Below are 13730 nucleotides of genomic sequence, written 5' to 3' on the forward strand. Positions count from 1 at the left end.
CAGCCCTGGGAGAGTGAAAGGCTGGCCTCACCGAGCAGTACAGCCTCAGCTCGGAGTTGGTCTGTGCGTCCTCGTCCTCTGGCTCGGGCTCGGTGTCCTTGCTGCCGACCTGCTGCCAGGCCATGGCCTCGTCCCTGTGTTCCTGCCGGTACATGTTGGTCCTCTCTGTCACGCTCACCTTACGCACCACCTTCCTATAAGGGGGAGCAGGAGGCACCATCGTCACACGCACAAACTGCCAGAATACCACAGACCTCAACAAATAAGCAAGGCACCATCACTCTGATCAGACCCACCAAAAGTCACTCAGACATTGAGGCAGATGTAAAAGTGTAAAGGTGTAAAAGTACTAGGGTTGTCGCAGTGGGGTGACTTCAGCATCCCCAGAATCAGCCATGACCTCCTCAGTGCAGGAGGTTTAGACGGGGTGGAATTTGTTAGGTGCATTAGGGAGGGCTTCTTAAATCAGTGTCCAAGAAAGGGGCCATTGTTTGAGTCGGGAGTGAGGAGGGCAAAGACAGCGTTAGCATTCATTTTGTGAGGTCTAGAATACAAAAGCAAAGATGTAATGCTAAGGCTTTATAAGGTATTGGTAAGCCCACAACTGGAATACTGTGAACAATTTTGAGCCCCTTATCTAAGAAAGGATTTGCTGGCATTGGAGAGGGTCCAGAGGAAGCTCATGATAATGATTGAGGGAATGAAAGGGTTAATGATGAGAAGCATTTGATAACTCTGGGCCTGTACTCACCAGAGTAGAGAAAAGTTGGGAGAGGGGGATCTCATTGAAACCTATCACATATTGAAATGCCTAAATAGAGTAGATACGGAGAGGGTGTTTCCTACATTAGGAGAGCCCAGGATCAGTCAGCACAGCCTCAGAATAGAAGGATGTCCCTTTAGAACAGAGATTTAGACAGTAGTTGGGTTACCAACAGGAGAGGTAAGGGGTTCCAATAAGACCATAAGATACAGGAGCAGGATTAAGCCATTTGACCCATTGACTCTGCTCCCCCACTTCATCATGGTTGATCCAGTTTTCCTCACAGCCCTATTCTCTTGCCTTCACCCTGTATCCCTTCATTCCCTGACCAATCAAGAATCTATTAACTTATGCTTAAAATATACATAAAGACTTGGCATCCACAGCAGCCAGAGGCGAAGATTTCCACAGATTCACCTCCCTCTAGCTAAAGAAATTCTTCCTAATCTCCGTTTTAAAAGGACACCCCTCTACTCTAAATTCCAGTGAATACAGGCCCAGAGTCATTAATTACTCTTCATATGACAAGCTGATCGAACCTGGAATAATTTTCGTGAATCTCCTTTGATCCCTCTCCAGTTTCAGCACAACCTTTCTATGATAAGGGGCCCAAAACTGTTCACAATACTCCAAGTGGGGCCCCACCAGTACTTTATAAAGTGTGAACATTAAATCCTTGCTTTTATATTCTAGTCCTCTTGAAATGAATGTTAACTTTGCACTTCCCTCCTCACCACAGACTCAACCTGAAAATTAACCTTTAAGGAATCCTACACAAGGATCCCAAGTCCCTTTGCGCCTCAGATTTGTTATTTTCTCTCCATTTAGAAAATACATTCCTTCTACTAAAGCGCATGACCATATCTCCCCAACACTGTATTCCATCTGCCATTTCTTCGCCCATTCTCCAAATCTGTCTGTCCTTCTGTAGCCTTCCTACTTCCTCAAAACTACCTGTTCCTCCACATATCCTCATATCGTCTGCAAACTTTGCAACAAAGCCATCGATTCCATCATCCAAATCAGTGACGTGTAATGTAAAAATAATCAGTCCCAACACAGATCTCTGTGGAACCCCACTAGTTACCAGCAGCCAACCAGAAAAGGTTCCCTTTATTCCCACTCTTTGCCTCCTGCCAATCAGCCACATGCTAGAATCTTTCCTGTAATACTATGGCCTCATAGCTTCTGAAGCAGCCTCATGTGTGGCACCTTGTCAAAGGCCTTCTGAAAATCCAAGTACACAACATCAACCGATTCTCCTTTGTCAATCTTGCTTCTTATTTCCTCAAAGAATCCCAACAGATTTGTCAGACAAGATTTTCCCTTAAGGAAACTATGCTAACTATGGCTTATTTTAGCATGTGCCTCTAAGTACCCTGAGAGCTTATCCTTAATAACTGACTCTAGCCACTGAGATCAGACTAACTTCATGGTCGAAGTTAGTCTGATGCAAATGGGAAGCAAAGTACTTATTCAGTTCGTCTGTCATTTCGTTGTCCCCCATTACTAGCTCTCCAGCATCATTTTCCAGCGGTCTGATATCCACTTCCCTCTCTTTTACACATCATGTATCTGAAGAAACTTTTGGTATCCTCTTTAATATTATAGGCTAGCTTATTTTTGGATTCCACCTTTACCTTCTTAGTGACTTTTTTAGTTGCCTTCAGTTAATTTTTAAAAGCTTCCCAATCCTCTAACTTCCCATTCATTTTTGTTCTATTATATGCCCCCTCTTTGGCTTTTATGTTGGCTTTGGCTTCTCTTGTTAGCTATGGTTGTGTCACCTTTCCTTTAGAATACTTCGAACTTTTTGGGATGGATATATCCTGTGCCTTCCGAATTGTTTCCAAAAATTCCAGCCATTACTGCTTTGCCGTCATTACGCCCGTGTTCTTTTTCAATTGTTTCTGGCCAACTCCTCTCTCATACCTCTGTAATTCCCTTTACTCCACTGTAATACTGATACATCTGACTTCAGCTTTTCTTCTCAAATTTCAGGGTGAATTTGATTATATTATAATCACTTTCCCGTAAAGGTTCTTTTACCTTAAACTCTCTAATCAATTCTGATTCATTGCACAACACCCAAACCAGAATAGCTGATCCCCTCATGGGTTCAACAACAAGCTGCTTTAAAAAGCATCTCATAGGCACTCTAGAAATTCCCCTCCTGTAATCCAGCACCAACCTGATTTTCCCAATCTACATTCATATTGAAATCTCCCATGACTGGTAACATTACCCTTTTGACATGCATTTTCTATCTCCTGTTGTAATTTGTAGGCCACATCCTTACTACTGTTTGGGGGTCTGTGTATAACTCCCCTCAGGGTTTTTTTACCCTTGCAGTTCCTTAGCTCTATCCACAATGATTCAATATCTTCTGACCCTATGTCACCTCTTTCTAATGATTTGATTTCATTTCTTACCAACAGTGCAACATCACCCCCTCTTGCCTTCTTGCCTATCCTTTTGGTGTAATGTGCATCCTTGGACACTAAGCTCCCAGCTACAATCTTCTTTCAGCTATGATTCCGTGATGCCTTCAAAATCATACCTGCCAATCTGCAACACTGCTACAAGTTCATCTACCTTATTCCATATACTGCATGCATTCAGATTCAACACCTCCAGTCCTGTATTCACCTTTTGCGGTTCTGTCCGCTTTTACATTGTGACTCACCCTGTTGATGCAATTTTGCCCGATCAACAGCCTCTCCTCACTACACATTGCCTCCGTTTGTAAACCAGGAACCTCATTTTCAGCACTATCATTCGCCTTTCCTACAATGCTTCTTGCATTGAAATACAGGCAGCTCAGGACACTAGTCACATCTTTTGATTCCTAACTTTGTCTGAGATCTTACCAACATCTGCCTCCACGACCTCTCCACCAACTCTTCTGGCACTCTGGTTCCCATCCCCCTGAAACTCTAGCTTAAACCCCACCATGCAGCAGAACAAACCTTCCCGCTAGCATATTAGTCCCCTTCCAGTTCAGGTACAAACTGTCTCTTCTGTACAGGTCCCACCTTCCTTTTAAGAAAGCCCAAAGATCCAAAAATCTTATGCCCTCCCTCCTATACCAAGTCCTTAGCTACGTTTTAAACTGTATAATCTTCCTAGTTCTAGCTTCACTGGAACGTGGCACGGGTAGCAATCCTGAAACCACAACCCTGGAGGTCCTGCCCTTTAATTTAGCACCTAACTCCGAGCTCCCTATACAGAACCTCGTTACTTGTCTTACCCATGTCATTGGTATCTAAATGGACCACAACATCTGGCTGTTCATCCTCCCACTTAAGAATGCTGAGGACTCGATCTGAGATAGCTGGACTCTGGCATCTGGGAATCTCATCCTCGCTGACAGAACCTCCTGTCCGTTACCCTAACTAATGAATCCCCTATCACTACAGTGTACCTCTCCTACACCCTTCCCTCCTGAGTCACAGAGGCAGACTCAGTGCCAGAGACCCGACCACTGTGACTTTCCTCTGGTAGGTCATCCCCCTCCACTCCCCGAACAGTATCCAAAGTGACATACCTGTTGTTGGGGGGGGGGATGGACACAGGGTGCTCTGCACTGGCTCCCAAACCCCTTTCCCCTTCCTGACTGCCACCCACTTGTTTGTTGTTGAAAACTCAAAGAGCTAGAGCCTCAAGATTACCATTCTGACTCTGACCACTAATGTTGGGTCACATGAACCATGTAAGGGAACTAATGTCAGGTAATGAGCCTGGTCAGGTGACTGACCTTTCAGTGGGAGTTAAACAGCGATCACAAATCCTTAAGTTATAAGTTAGCTCAGAATAAAGAGCCAAGAATATTAAATCGGAGCAGGGCAAATTCATAGAGCATTCAGCAAGAACTAGGAGAGTTATTTGGAAACAGCCGTTTTTGGGTATGCCCACGTCCGACATGTGGAGGGAGTTTAATAATCAACTGCACAGGGTACAGGACAGGTATGATCCATTCAGAAGGATGGCAAGGTAAGAGAACCTTAGCTGTCAAGAGAAGTGATAAATTTAATCAAGGGGAAGGAAATGTATGTAACTTGGGGAAATTGGTATCAAACTAAGTGCTTGAGGATTATAAAGAAGTCAGGAATGAACTCAAGAAGAAAATTAGGAAACCCAGGAGGGGCCATGAGAGAACCCCGAGGCATTCAATAGAAACTTTGAGAGCAAGAGGATAACTAGGGAGAGGGGAAAGACCACTTAAGTACAAAGGAGGGAATATGTGCTTGGAGGTGGAGGATGTGGGTGAGGTCTTTAATGAGTACTTTACATCAGCATTCTTCAAGGAATAGGATGTGGTGGGCCAATTTGAGACAAAGCAGGAGGTAGTGTTGAGCCTCTTAGATCACATTGAGGTTGATGTCTCCAGGATCCGATGGGATACACTCCAAGTTATTGAGAGAGGTAAGAGATGAGATTGCTTGGGCCTTCACCAATATCTTCAAGTTCTCTCCAGCCCAGACGACTGGCAAGTAGATAATGTTTCATTATTCAAGAAGGGACAATCCTGGAAACTATAGACTGGTGAGTCTCTCATCAGTGGTCGGGAAGATACTGGAGAGGATTCTTAGGGATAGGATTTATGAGGAATTGGAAAACCATGGTCTAAATATGGACAGAAGATATGGCTTTGTGTGGGGGCTTGTTTTGAATATTTTGAGTTTTCTACATGCATTTTAGTCACACCCAGAAGAGTTGGCCATATGGATTCAGAACCAAATTGCCCATAGAAGACAGAGAGTGGTGATGAAAGGGACTTATTCGACCTGGAGGTAACCCAGGGGAATGGGAACCACCCACACTCCCTCACCCTGGAGAACAAGCCCATTCTCCCACCCTGGGAATTGGTCCCCACTCACACTCCCCCACCATGTGGAAATAACCCCAGCAACACTCTCCCATCCTGGGAAAGTAACCTCCACCCATACTTACCCCACCCTGGACCCACCCTGCAGATTAGAACCCAACCCACATTCATCCACCTGAGATGAGAATGGCTACCCACACTCTCCCCACTCTGGGGATTCGTCACCACTAACAATCCCCCACCACCCTGGAGATCGCTCCCCAGCCACAATCCCCCGACGCTCAAGATCGGTCCCCACCCGCACTACCCCCACTCGAGGGATTGGTCCCCACCCGCACTACCCCCACACAGAGGAAGTACCCCTACTCACACTGCCCCACCTTGGGGATTGACCCCTACACACACACACCTCAACCCGGGGAGTGAACCCCTACACACTCTCCCCCACCCTGGGGAGTGAACCCTTACACACAATTCCCCCACCCTGGGGATTGACCCCTACACACACACACACACACACACACACCTCGACCCTGGGTATTGAACCCCTACACACACACCTCGACCCTGGGGATTGAACCCCTACACACTCTCCCCAACACTAGGGACTGAACCCCTACACGCACTCCCCTACTCTGGGGATTGGATCCACCCACACTCTCTCACCCTGGGGAACAAGCCCAATCTCCCACCCTAGGACAGTACCCCCACCCTGGGAATTGGCCCCCACTCACACTCCGCCAAAATTGGGAAGTACCCCTACCCACACTCCCCCATTCTGGGGACTGGTCCCCACCCACACTCACCCACCCTGCAGAAATGCCAGCAATACTCTCCCATCTTAGGAGAGTACCCCCACCCATACTTTCCTCACCCTGGGGACTGGTCCCCACCCTGCAGATTAGAACCCAACCCACATTCACCCAATTTAGGAGAGAAAGGCTACCCACGCTCTCCCCACCCTGGGGATTGGTCACCACTCACAAACACCCCCACCCTAGGGATCGGTCCCCACCCGCACGACTCCCACATTCAGGAAGTGCCCCTGCCCACCCTGGGGATTGAACCCCTACCCATACTGCCTCACCCTGGGGATTGAACCCCTACACACTCCCCCACCCTGGGGATTGGATCCACTCACACGCCCCCACCCTGGGGATTGGATCCACCCACAACCCCCACCCCGCCCTGATGGGGAAATTGGACCCACCCACACTCACCCCCTGCTGCCAGTGCTGGATGTCCGCCTCTGCAGGGCGCTCCTGTGCTTGTCGTGAGTGCGGAGGACGGCGTCTCGTTTGTGTTTCAGCTCCAGTAGTTTGGCCCGTACCTCATCATCCCCACACACGTCTAGGGGAGGGGGAGTGGTAGGAGAGATGGAAACACTGTGGCCCTCTTCACCAAACCCGCATTCCTCCCCCCACCAAACCCCCGTGCATCCCCTCCCAGTTGAGACCACTGCCATGTTGTTCTGAACCCCGTCTGCTCCAGCCCAAATGTGGCTGTCTGTGCGAGGCAGGGTGAGGGAGTATGAAGTTGCAATGATTGTTCCTGATAAGTAAACATGTTAAATTGGCAGAAGTGAGGATGCTGTGCAGGGAACAATGTCTCCTCTGGCAGAGAGACTGCTGAAGTTGGACCAGGACAACATCCCATTCACCATCAGTCTACAGGCTACATAGGGACTTGGGCTAGATTTCTTTGTGACTGTATGTTTATTCCTCCAACAGGACCACAACCTTGTCATGGTTTGGAGGCTTGTGTGCCTCAGTGACCCGGAGAGTTATGTTGGCTGGAGTCAAGGCCTATGCTTTGGCTCTTGGTAGGTTCAGCCATGTCAAACAGGTGAAAAGGCAGAGGCCAGACTAAGAGGGATTTACCGGTCCCCCGGTTTTGGGGCTTCAGCTCAGGGCTAACAACCCTGACTTGTCAAACAAAACTGTTACAGAAACAGCAATGAAGAATCTTACATCTGTGTGTAGTGGTATTCCTGAGTGAAAATTGAGAGGAATTTACTGGCACAATGAAGGAAGCCCTGAATACCACCAAGACCAAGTGCAAGACCGGTTTCTGGAAAGGTGGCAAAGAACAGACAGAGATGGAAGACCTACATTGCCGCACTAAATGCCATCAGGTGTAACGGGCAGTAAGTAGGAATGTTTTCTGCTACCATAACCATATGTGCTGTGTGCTGTTGGTAATGTGTTTTGCACCTTGGCCTTGGAGGAATGCTGTTTTCGTTGGATGTATTCATGTGTACGGTTGAACGACAATTAAACTTGAATCTGATGCCAGGAGTGTTGGGCTGTTCACCTGACTGCAGCCACAACCACAGGAACTGCCCATTGCCCATGACCACTGGGCAGCAGATAACCTGGTCAGAGACCAGGCTATGCTGAAACACCAAGAAACTTGATGCGAGAGAGGAGACTTTCTATGTCATCAAAGACTCTCACAAATTTCTATAGGTGTACCGTGGAGAGAATTCTAACTGGTTGTATCATGGTCTAGTAAGGAGGGGCTATTGCACAGGGTCAGAAAAATCTGCAGAAAGTTGTAAACACATCATGAGCACTGGCCTCCCCAGCATCGAGGACATCTTCTAAAGGTGATGCCTCAAACAGGGGGCATCCATCACTGGAGGCCCCCATCACCCAGGACATGCCCTCTTCTCATTGCTACCATCAGGGAGGAGGTACAGGAGCGTGAAGACACACACTCAACCATTCAGGAGCAGCTTCAGATTTGTAAATGGACGCTGAATCCATGAACACTACCTCATTGTTTTTCTCTTCTCTTTTTGCATTACTTATTTAATTTAAATTTCTTTTCAATTGAATTGACTTTATTAATTACATCCTTCATAACTTAAAACAAGAATCCATCTGACTCATTATCCCATGATGACCACTAGCCATAATATCATGTATTTCAACATCAGCAGAAACCACCTGAGGTCCAATTGATCTCACAGAGGAAGAATGAGAACTAGTACCAGGCTTTAACATTGAATGTGCAGGAGCACCATTCGATTTATTCTTCCGAGGAGTATCTTATTAGTTATTCTTTTTCTAGGGACATCCTACAACCCATCTTCACTCCAAGGTAAAGGAATCCTTAGGGGACAGTGATCATGGGCTATATTTAAGAGGGAGTTAGATATGGCCCTTGTGGCTACAGGGATCAGGGGGTATGGAGGGAAGGCTGGGGCGGGGTTCTGAGTTGGATGATCAGCCATGATCATAATAAATGGCGGTGCAGGCTCGAAGGGCTGAATGGCCTACTCCTGCACCTATTTTCTATGTTTCTATGTTTCTATCATAATATGATAGAATTTACCCTGCAGCTTGAGAGGGAGAAGCTACAGTCTTTTGTGTCAGTACTTCTCTGGAGTAAAGGGAATTACAGAGGAATGAGAGAGGAGCTGGTCAAAGTTGACCAGAAGGAAATACTAGCAGGGATGACGGCAAAGCAGCAATGACTGGAGTTTCCAGGAACAAATTGGAAAGCACAGGATAGAAACATCCCAAAGATGAAGAATTACTTTAAAGGGAAGATGAGGCAACTGTGGCTGATAAGGGCAGTCAAAGACAGCATTAAAGCAAAAGGGAGGGCATATGATATCACAAAACAGAATCAGAATTTGGTTTATTATCACCAGTATGTGTCGTGAAATTCGTTAACTTAGCAGCAGTGCAATGCAATGCATGATAATACAGGAATAAATAAACCAGTTACAGTAAGTATATATATATATATATATATGGAATAGGTTAAAAATGGTGCAAAAACAGAATTAATATAATTAATATATAGTAAAAAAGTGAGGTATGTTCCTGGGTTCAATGTCCATTTAACAAACGTATGGCAGATTGATGCATTGGGCTTCATCAACCGTGGGATTGAGTTTAAGAGCTGAGAGGTAATGTTGCAGCTATGTAGGACCCTGGTCAGACCCCACTTGGAGTACTGTGCTCAGTTCTGATCGCCTCACTACAGGAAGGATCTGGAAACCGTAGAAAGGGTGCACAGGAGATTTACAAGGATGTTGCCTGGATTGGGGAGCATGCCTTACGAGAATAGATTGAGTGAACTTGGCCTTTTCTCCTCGGAGCGACAGAGGATGAGAGGTGACCTGATAGAGGTGTGTAAGATGATGAGAGGCATTGATTGTGTGGATAGTCAGAGGCTTTTTTCCCAGGGCTGAAATGACTAGCGTGAGAGGGCATAGTTTTAAGGTGCTTGAAAGTAGTTACAGAGGAGATGTCAGGGGTAAGTTTTTTTACGCAGCGAGTGGTGGGTGATGGAATGGGCTGCCGGCGGTGGCAGTGGAGGCGGAAACTACAGCGTCTTTTAAGAGACTCCTGGATGGCTACATGGAGCTTAGAAAAATAGAGGGCTATGGGTAAAGCCCAGGTAGCTCTAAGGTAGGGACATGCTCGGCACAGCTTTGTGCGCCGAAGGGCCTGTATTGTGCTGTATGTTTTCTATGTTTCTATGGCAGAGGGGAAGTTTGTTCCTGAATCGCTGAATGTGTGCCTTCAGGCTTCTGTACCTCCTTCCTGACTGTGACAATGAGAAGAGGGCATGCCCTGGGTGAAGGGGGTCCTTAATAGACATCGCCTTTCTTAGGCATCGCTCTTTGAACATTAGATTGGATTAGATTCAACTTTATTGTCATTGTGCCGAGTACAGATAGAAAGCCAATGAAATGCATTTAGCATCTGACCAGAAATGCAAAGGATAGTGTTATTTACAAAATAACTGCGAATAAAAAGTAAGTGCTACAGCACACAAATATAAAAGTACTGTGACAGTACAATATGGGTGCAATACTGCTTAGTGCTGTGATGTGAGGTTCAGGGTCACAGCCTCAGGGAAGAAGCTCTTCCTGTGCCTGCTGGTGCGGGAGCGGAGGCTCCTGTAGCACCTACCAGAAGGGAGGAGAGCAAAAAGTCCATAGTTAGGGTGAGATGCATCCTTGATAATGCTTTTCGCCCTGCCCAGGCAGCGTTTATAGTAGATGTTCTCAATGGTGGGCAATTGGGTGCTGATAATCTGCTGAGCAGTTTTCACCACACGCTGGAGTGCTTTGAGGTCCGATACGGGACAATTGCCATACCACACTGAGAGTTGGTGAGTATGCTCTCAATGGTACAGCGGTAAAAGTCCATCAGTATCCTGGGACAGAGGTGAGCTTTCTTGATGCTCCACAGGAAATAAAGGCGCTGTTGCACCTTTTGATCAGGATGGAGGAGTTCAGGGACCAGGTGAGATCCTCGGAAATGTGAACACCAAGGAATTTGAAGCTTGATACACGCTCCACTACAGCTCCGTTGATGTAGATGGGGGCATGAGTGTTGCTCCTGACATGCCTGAAGTCGACAATGATCTCCTTGGTCTTCTGGGTGTTAAGGGCCAGGTTGTTGTCAGCACACCACGTGGCCAGGTGCTGGACCTTGTCCCTGTAGGTCGTCTCTTCATCCTCTCTGATCAGCCCAACTGCCGTGGTGTCGTCTGCGAACTTGATTATGGAGTTAGAACCATGTACAGGAACACAGTCATAGGTGAAAAGAGAGTACAGAAGAGGGCTCAGCACACAGCCTTGAGGCACGCCGGTGTTCAGGGTGAGAATGGAGGAGGAGAGGTTGTCTAACTTAACTGATTGGGGTCTGTTAGTCAGAAAGTCCGAAGTCCAATTGCAGAGGGATACGCTGATACCAAGCTGGCGAAGTTTGGCGATCAGCTTGGAGGGGATCACAGTATTGAATGCCGAACTAAAGTCAATGAACAACATTCTGACGTAAGAGTTGGGGCTGTCCAGGCGGGTCAGGGCAGAGTGAAGGGCCATGGAGATGGTGTCCTCTGTTGACCTGTTGGTGCGATAGGCAAATTGATGGGGGTCCAGGGTAGTGGGCAGACATGATTTCAGGTGTGATAGAACCAGTCTCTCAAAGCACTTAGCAATGATGGGGGTGAGTGCAACTGGGCGGAAGTCATTCAGGCCCATGGCAGTGGAATGCTTCATCACTGGCACAATGGTGGCGATCTTGAAGCTTGTGGGGACAACTGTCTGGGCCAGGGACAGATTAAAAATGTCCGTTAAGACCCTGGCCAACTGCCCTGCACAGACTCTGAGCACACGGCCAGGTATTCCATCTGGACAGCTGCCTTCCGTACACTCACCCTGCTCAGGGTGGTGCAAACATCGGCAGTGGAAAGTGAGAGAGACAGTTCACCAGGTGGGAGATCCGCTTTGAAGGCGACCTCCTTGTTCTCTGGGTCAAAGCGAGCGTAGAAGTAATTGAGCTCATCAGGGAGGGAAGCAGAGCTGGAAGGGGGCACAGTACCAGGTGGTTTGAAGTCTGTAATGACCTGTATGCCATGCTACATGCACTGGGGGTCCGAGGAGTTGAAATGCTCCTCCATTCCCTGTTTGTATGTGTGACTAGCCTGAGAGATTCCCCTCCTCAGGTTGGCCCTGGCTGAGCTGTAAGCCTCCCGGTCTCCAGACCTGAGGGCTGAATCTCTGGCTTTGAGCAGGTAGCGAACTTCTCTGTTCATCCATGGTTTCTGATTGGGGAAAACTTTTATTTGTTTTTGTGATGTCACTCTATCTACACACTTGTTGATGTGCTCAAGGACAGAGTTGGTATATAAATCAATGTTAATCTGAGAGTCTGTGGTGGCCTGGGCAGCATGCGCGCTCCAGTCTGTGCTGGAAGAGCAGAGTCAGCACCCTCCAGCCAGATATTAATAGTCTTCATTGTGGGTTTCACACGTTTAATGACCGGGATATACTTGGGAAGCTGAAATAATGAAAGATGGTCAGACTGTCCCAGGTGGGGGAGGGTAGTGGCTTTGTAAGCGTCAGCCACATTTGTGTAGACATGATCTAAGCTTTTATTACCTCTGGTGGTGCATGATACATTTTGGTAAATCTTGGAAGCATGGTCCGTAGGTTACAATGATTAAAGTCCCCAGTGAGAATAAAGGCTCCGTCTGGATGCAATGTCTGCAGCTTGCTAACAGCAACACTGAGGTCTTTCATGGCTACTTTAGCATTAGCATCTGGTGGTATATAAACTACGACAGCAATGATGCATGTAAACTCTCGAGGTCGATAAAAAGGTCTGCACTTAATAATCAGGTATTCGAGATCAACAGAGCAGTAAGTGTCAGCAATGGTAGAGTTAGTACACCATGATCGATTCACATAGATGCATAAACCACCTCTCCTACTTTTACCTGTCGCTGTTGCAGCTCTGTCAGCCCTGAAGACCGTGCGCCCTTCCAGTTCCACCGCGTTGTTTGGGACATCACTGTTTAGCCACGCTCCGTAAAAAACATGACGTTGCAATCCATAAAGCCGCCTTTGTGTGAGGGTCCAAGTCCTTAGTTCGTCCAGCTTGTTCGTCAGAGACCGAACATTGGCGAGGAAGATGCTCGGTAGCGCTGGCCAGTGTGGATTTAGCCTTAACCTAGCACGCAAACCTCCACGCTTCCCCGTCTTTGTATCCAAGGTGTCTTGGATACCACAAAGACTAGTACCCCAGATGGAGCTGACTAATTTTACAACTTTCTGTAGCTTCTTTTGGTCCTGTGCAGTAGTGCCCCCCCACTGCCCATACCAGTGATGCAGCCTGTCAGAATGCTCTCCATGGTACATCTATAGAAGTTTTCAAGTGTTTTAGTTAACAAACCAAATCTCTTGAAACTTCTAATAAAATATTGTCTTCTTTATAACTGCATCAATATGTTGGAACCAGGTTAGATCCTCAGAGATTTTGACACCCAGGAACTTGAAACTGCTCACTCTCTCCACTTCTGATCCCTCTATGAGATTGGTTATTGTTCACTCATCTTACCCTTCCTAAAGTCTTCAATCCGCTCTTTGGTCTGACTGACACCGAGTGCAAGATTGTCCCACTAATAATAAATTAGTGGGAAGGTAGAGAATTGGGAAACTTAAAAACCAATGGAAGGCAACTAAAACAGCCATAAAGAGAGAAAAGATGAGCTAGCCAATAATATAAATGTGGATACCAGAAGTCTTTTCAGATATATGAAGAGTGAAAGAGAGACAAGAGTGGGTATCGGACTGCTGGAGAAGTAGTAATGGGACAAAGAAGTGGCGAA

General features: G+C 47.0%; 1 protein-coding gene across 3 annotated transcripts in view; it reads right to left on the reverse strand.

Moving 5' to 3' along the window:
• The window catches only part of ppp1r16a (protein phosphatase 1, regulatory subunit 16A), a 116101-nt gene that overhangs the window by 2662 nt on the left and 99709 nt on the right, over positions 1-13730 (reverse strand). For all 3 annotated transcript variants that reach the window (XM_072254303.1, XM_072254305.1, XM_072254306.1), the window contains 2 exons: positions 6812-6941; positions 32-194 (listed from right to left, as the gene is read on the reverse strand). In XM_072254303.1, coding sequence (XP_072110404.1) covers positions 32-194; positions 6812-6941 — 293 coding nt within the window. The remainder of the gene's footprint in view (positions 1-31; positions 195-6811; positions 6942-13730) is intronic.

This window comes from Mobula birostris, chromosome 3 (assembly GCF_030028105.1).
Source record: "Mobula birostris isolate sMobBir1 chromosome 3, sMobBir1.hap1, whole genome shotgun sequence".
In the NCBI taxonomy this organism is placed as follows: domain Eukaryota; kingdom Metazoa; phylum Chordata; class Chondrichthyes; order Myliobatiformes; family Myliobatidae; genus Mobula; species Mobula birostris.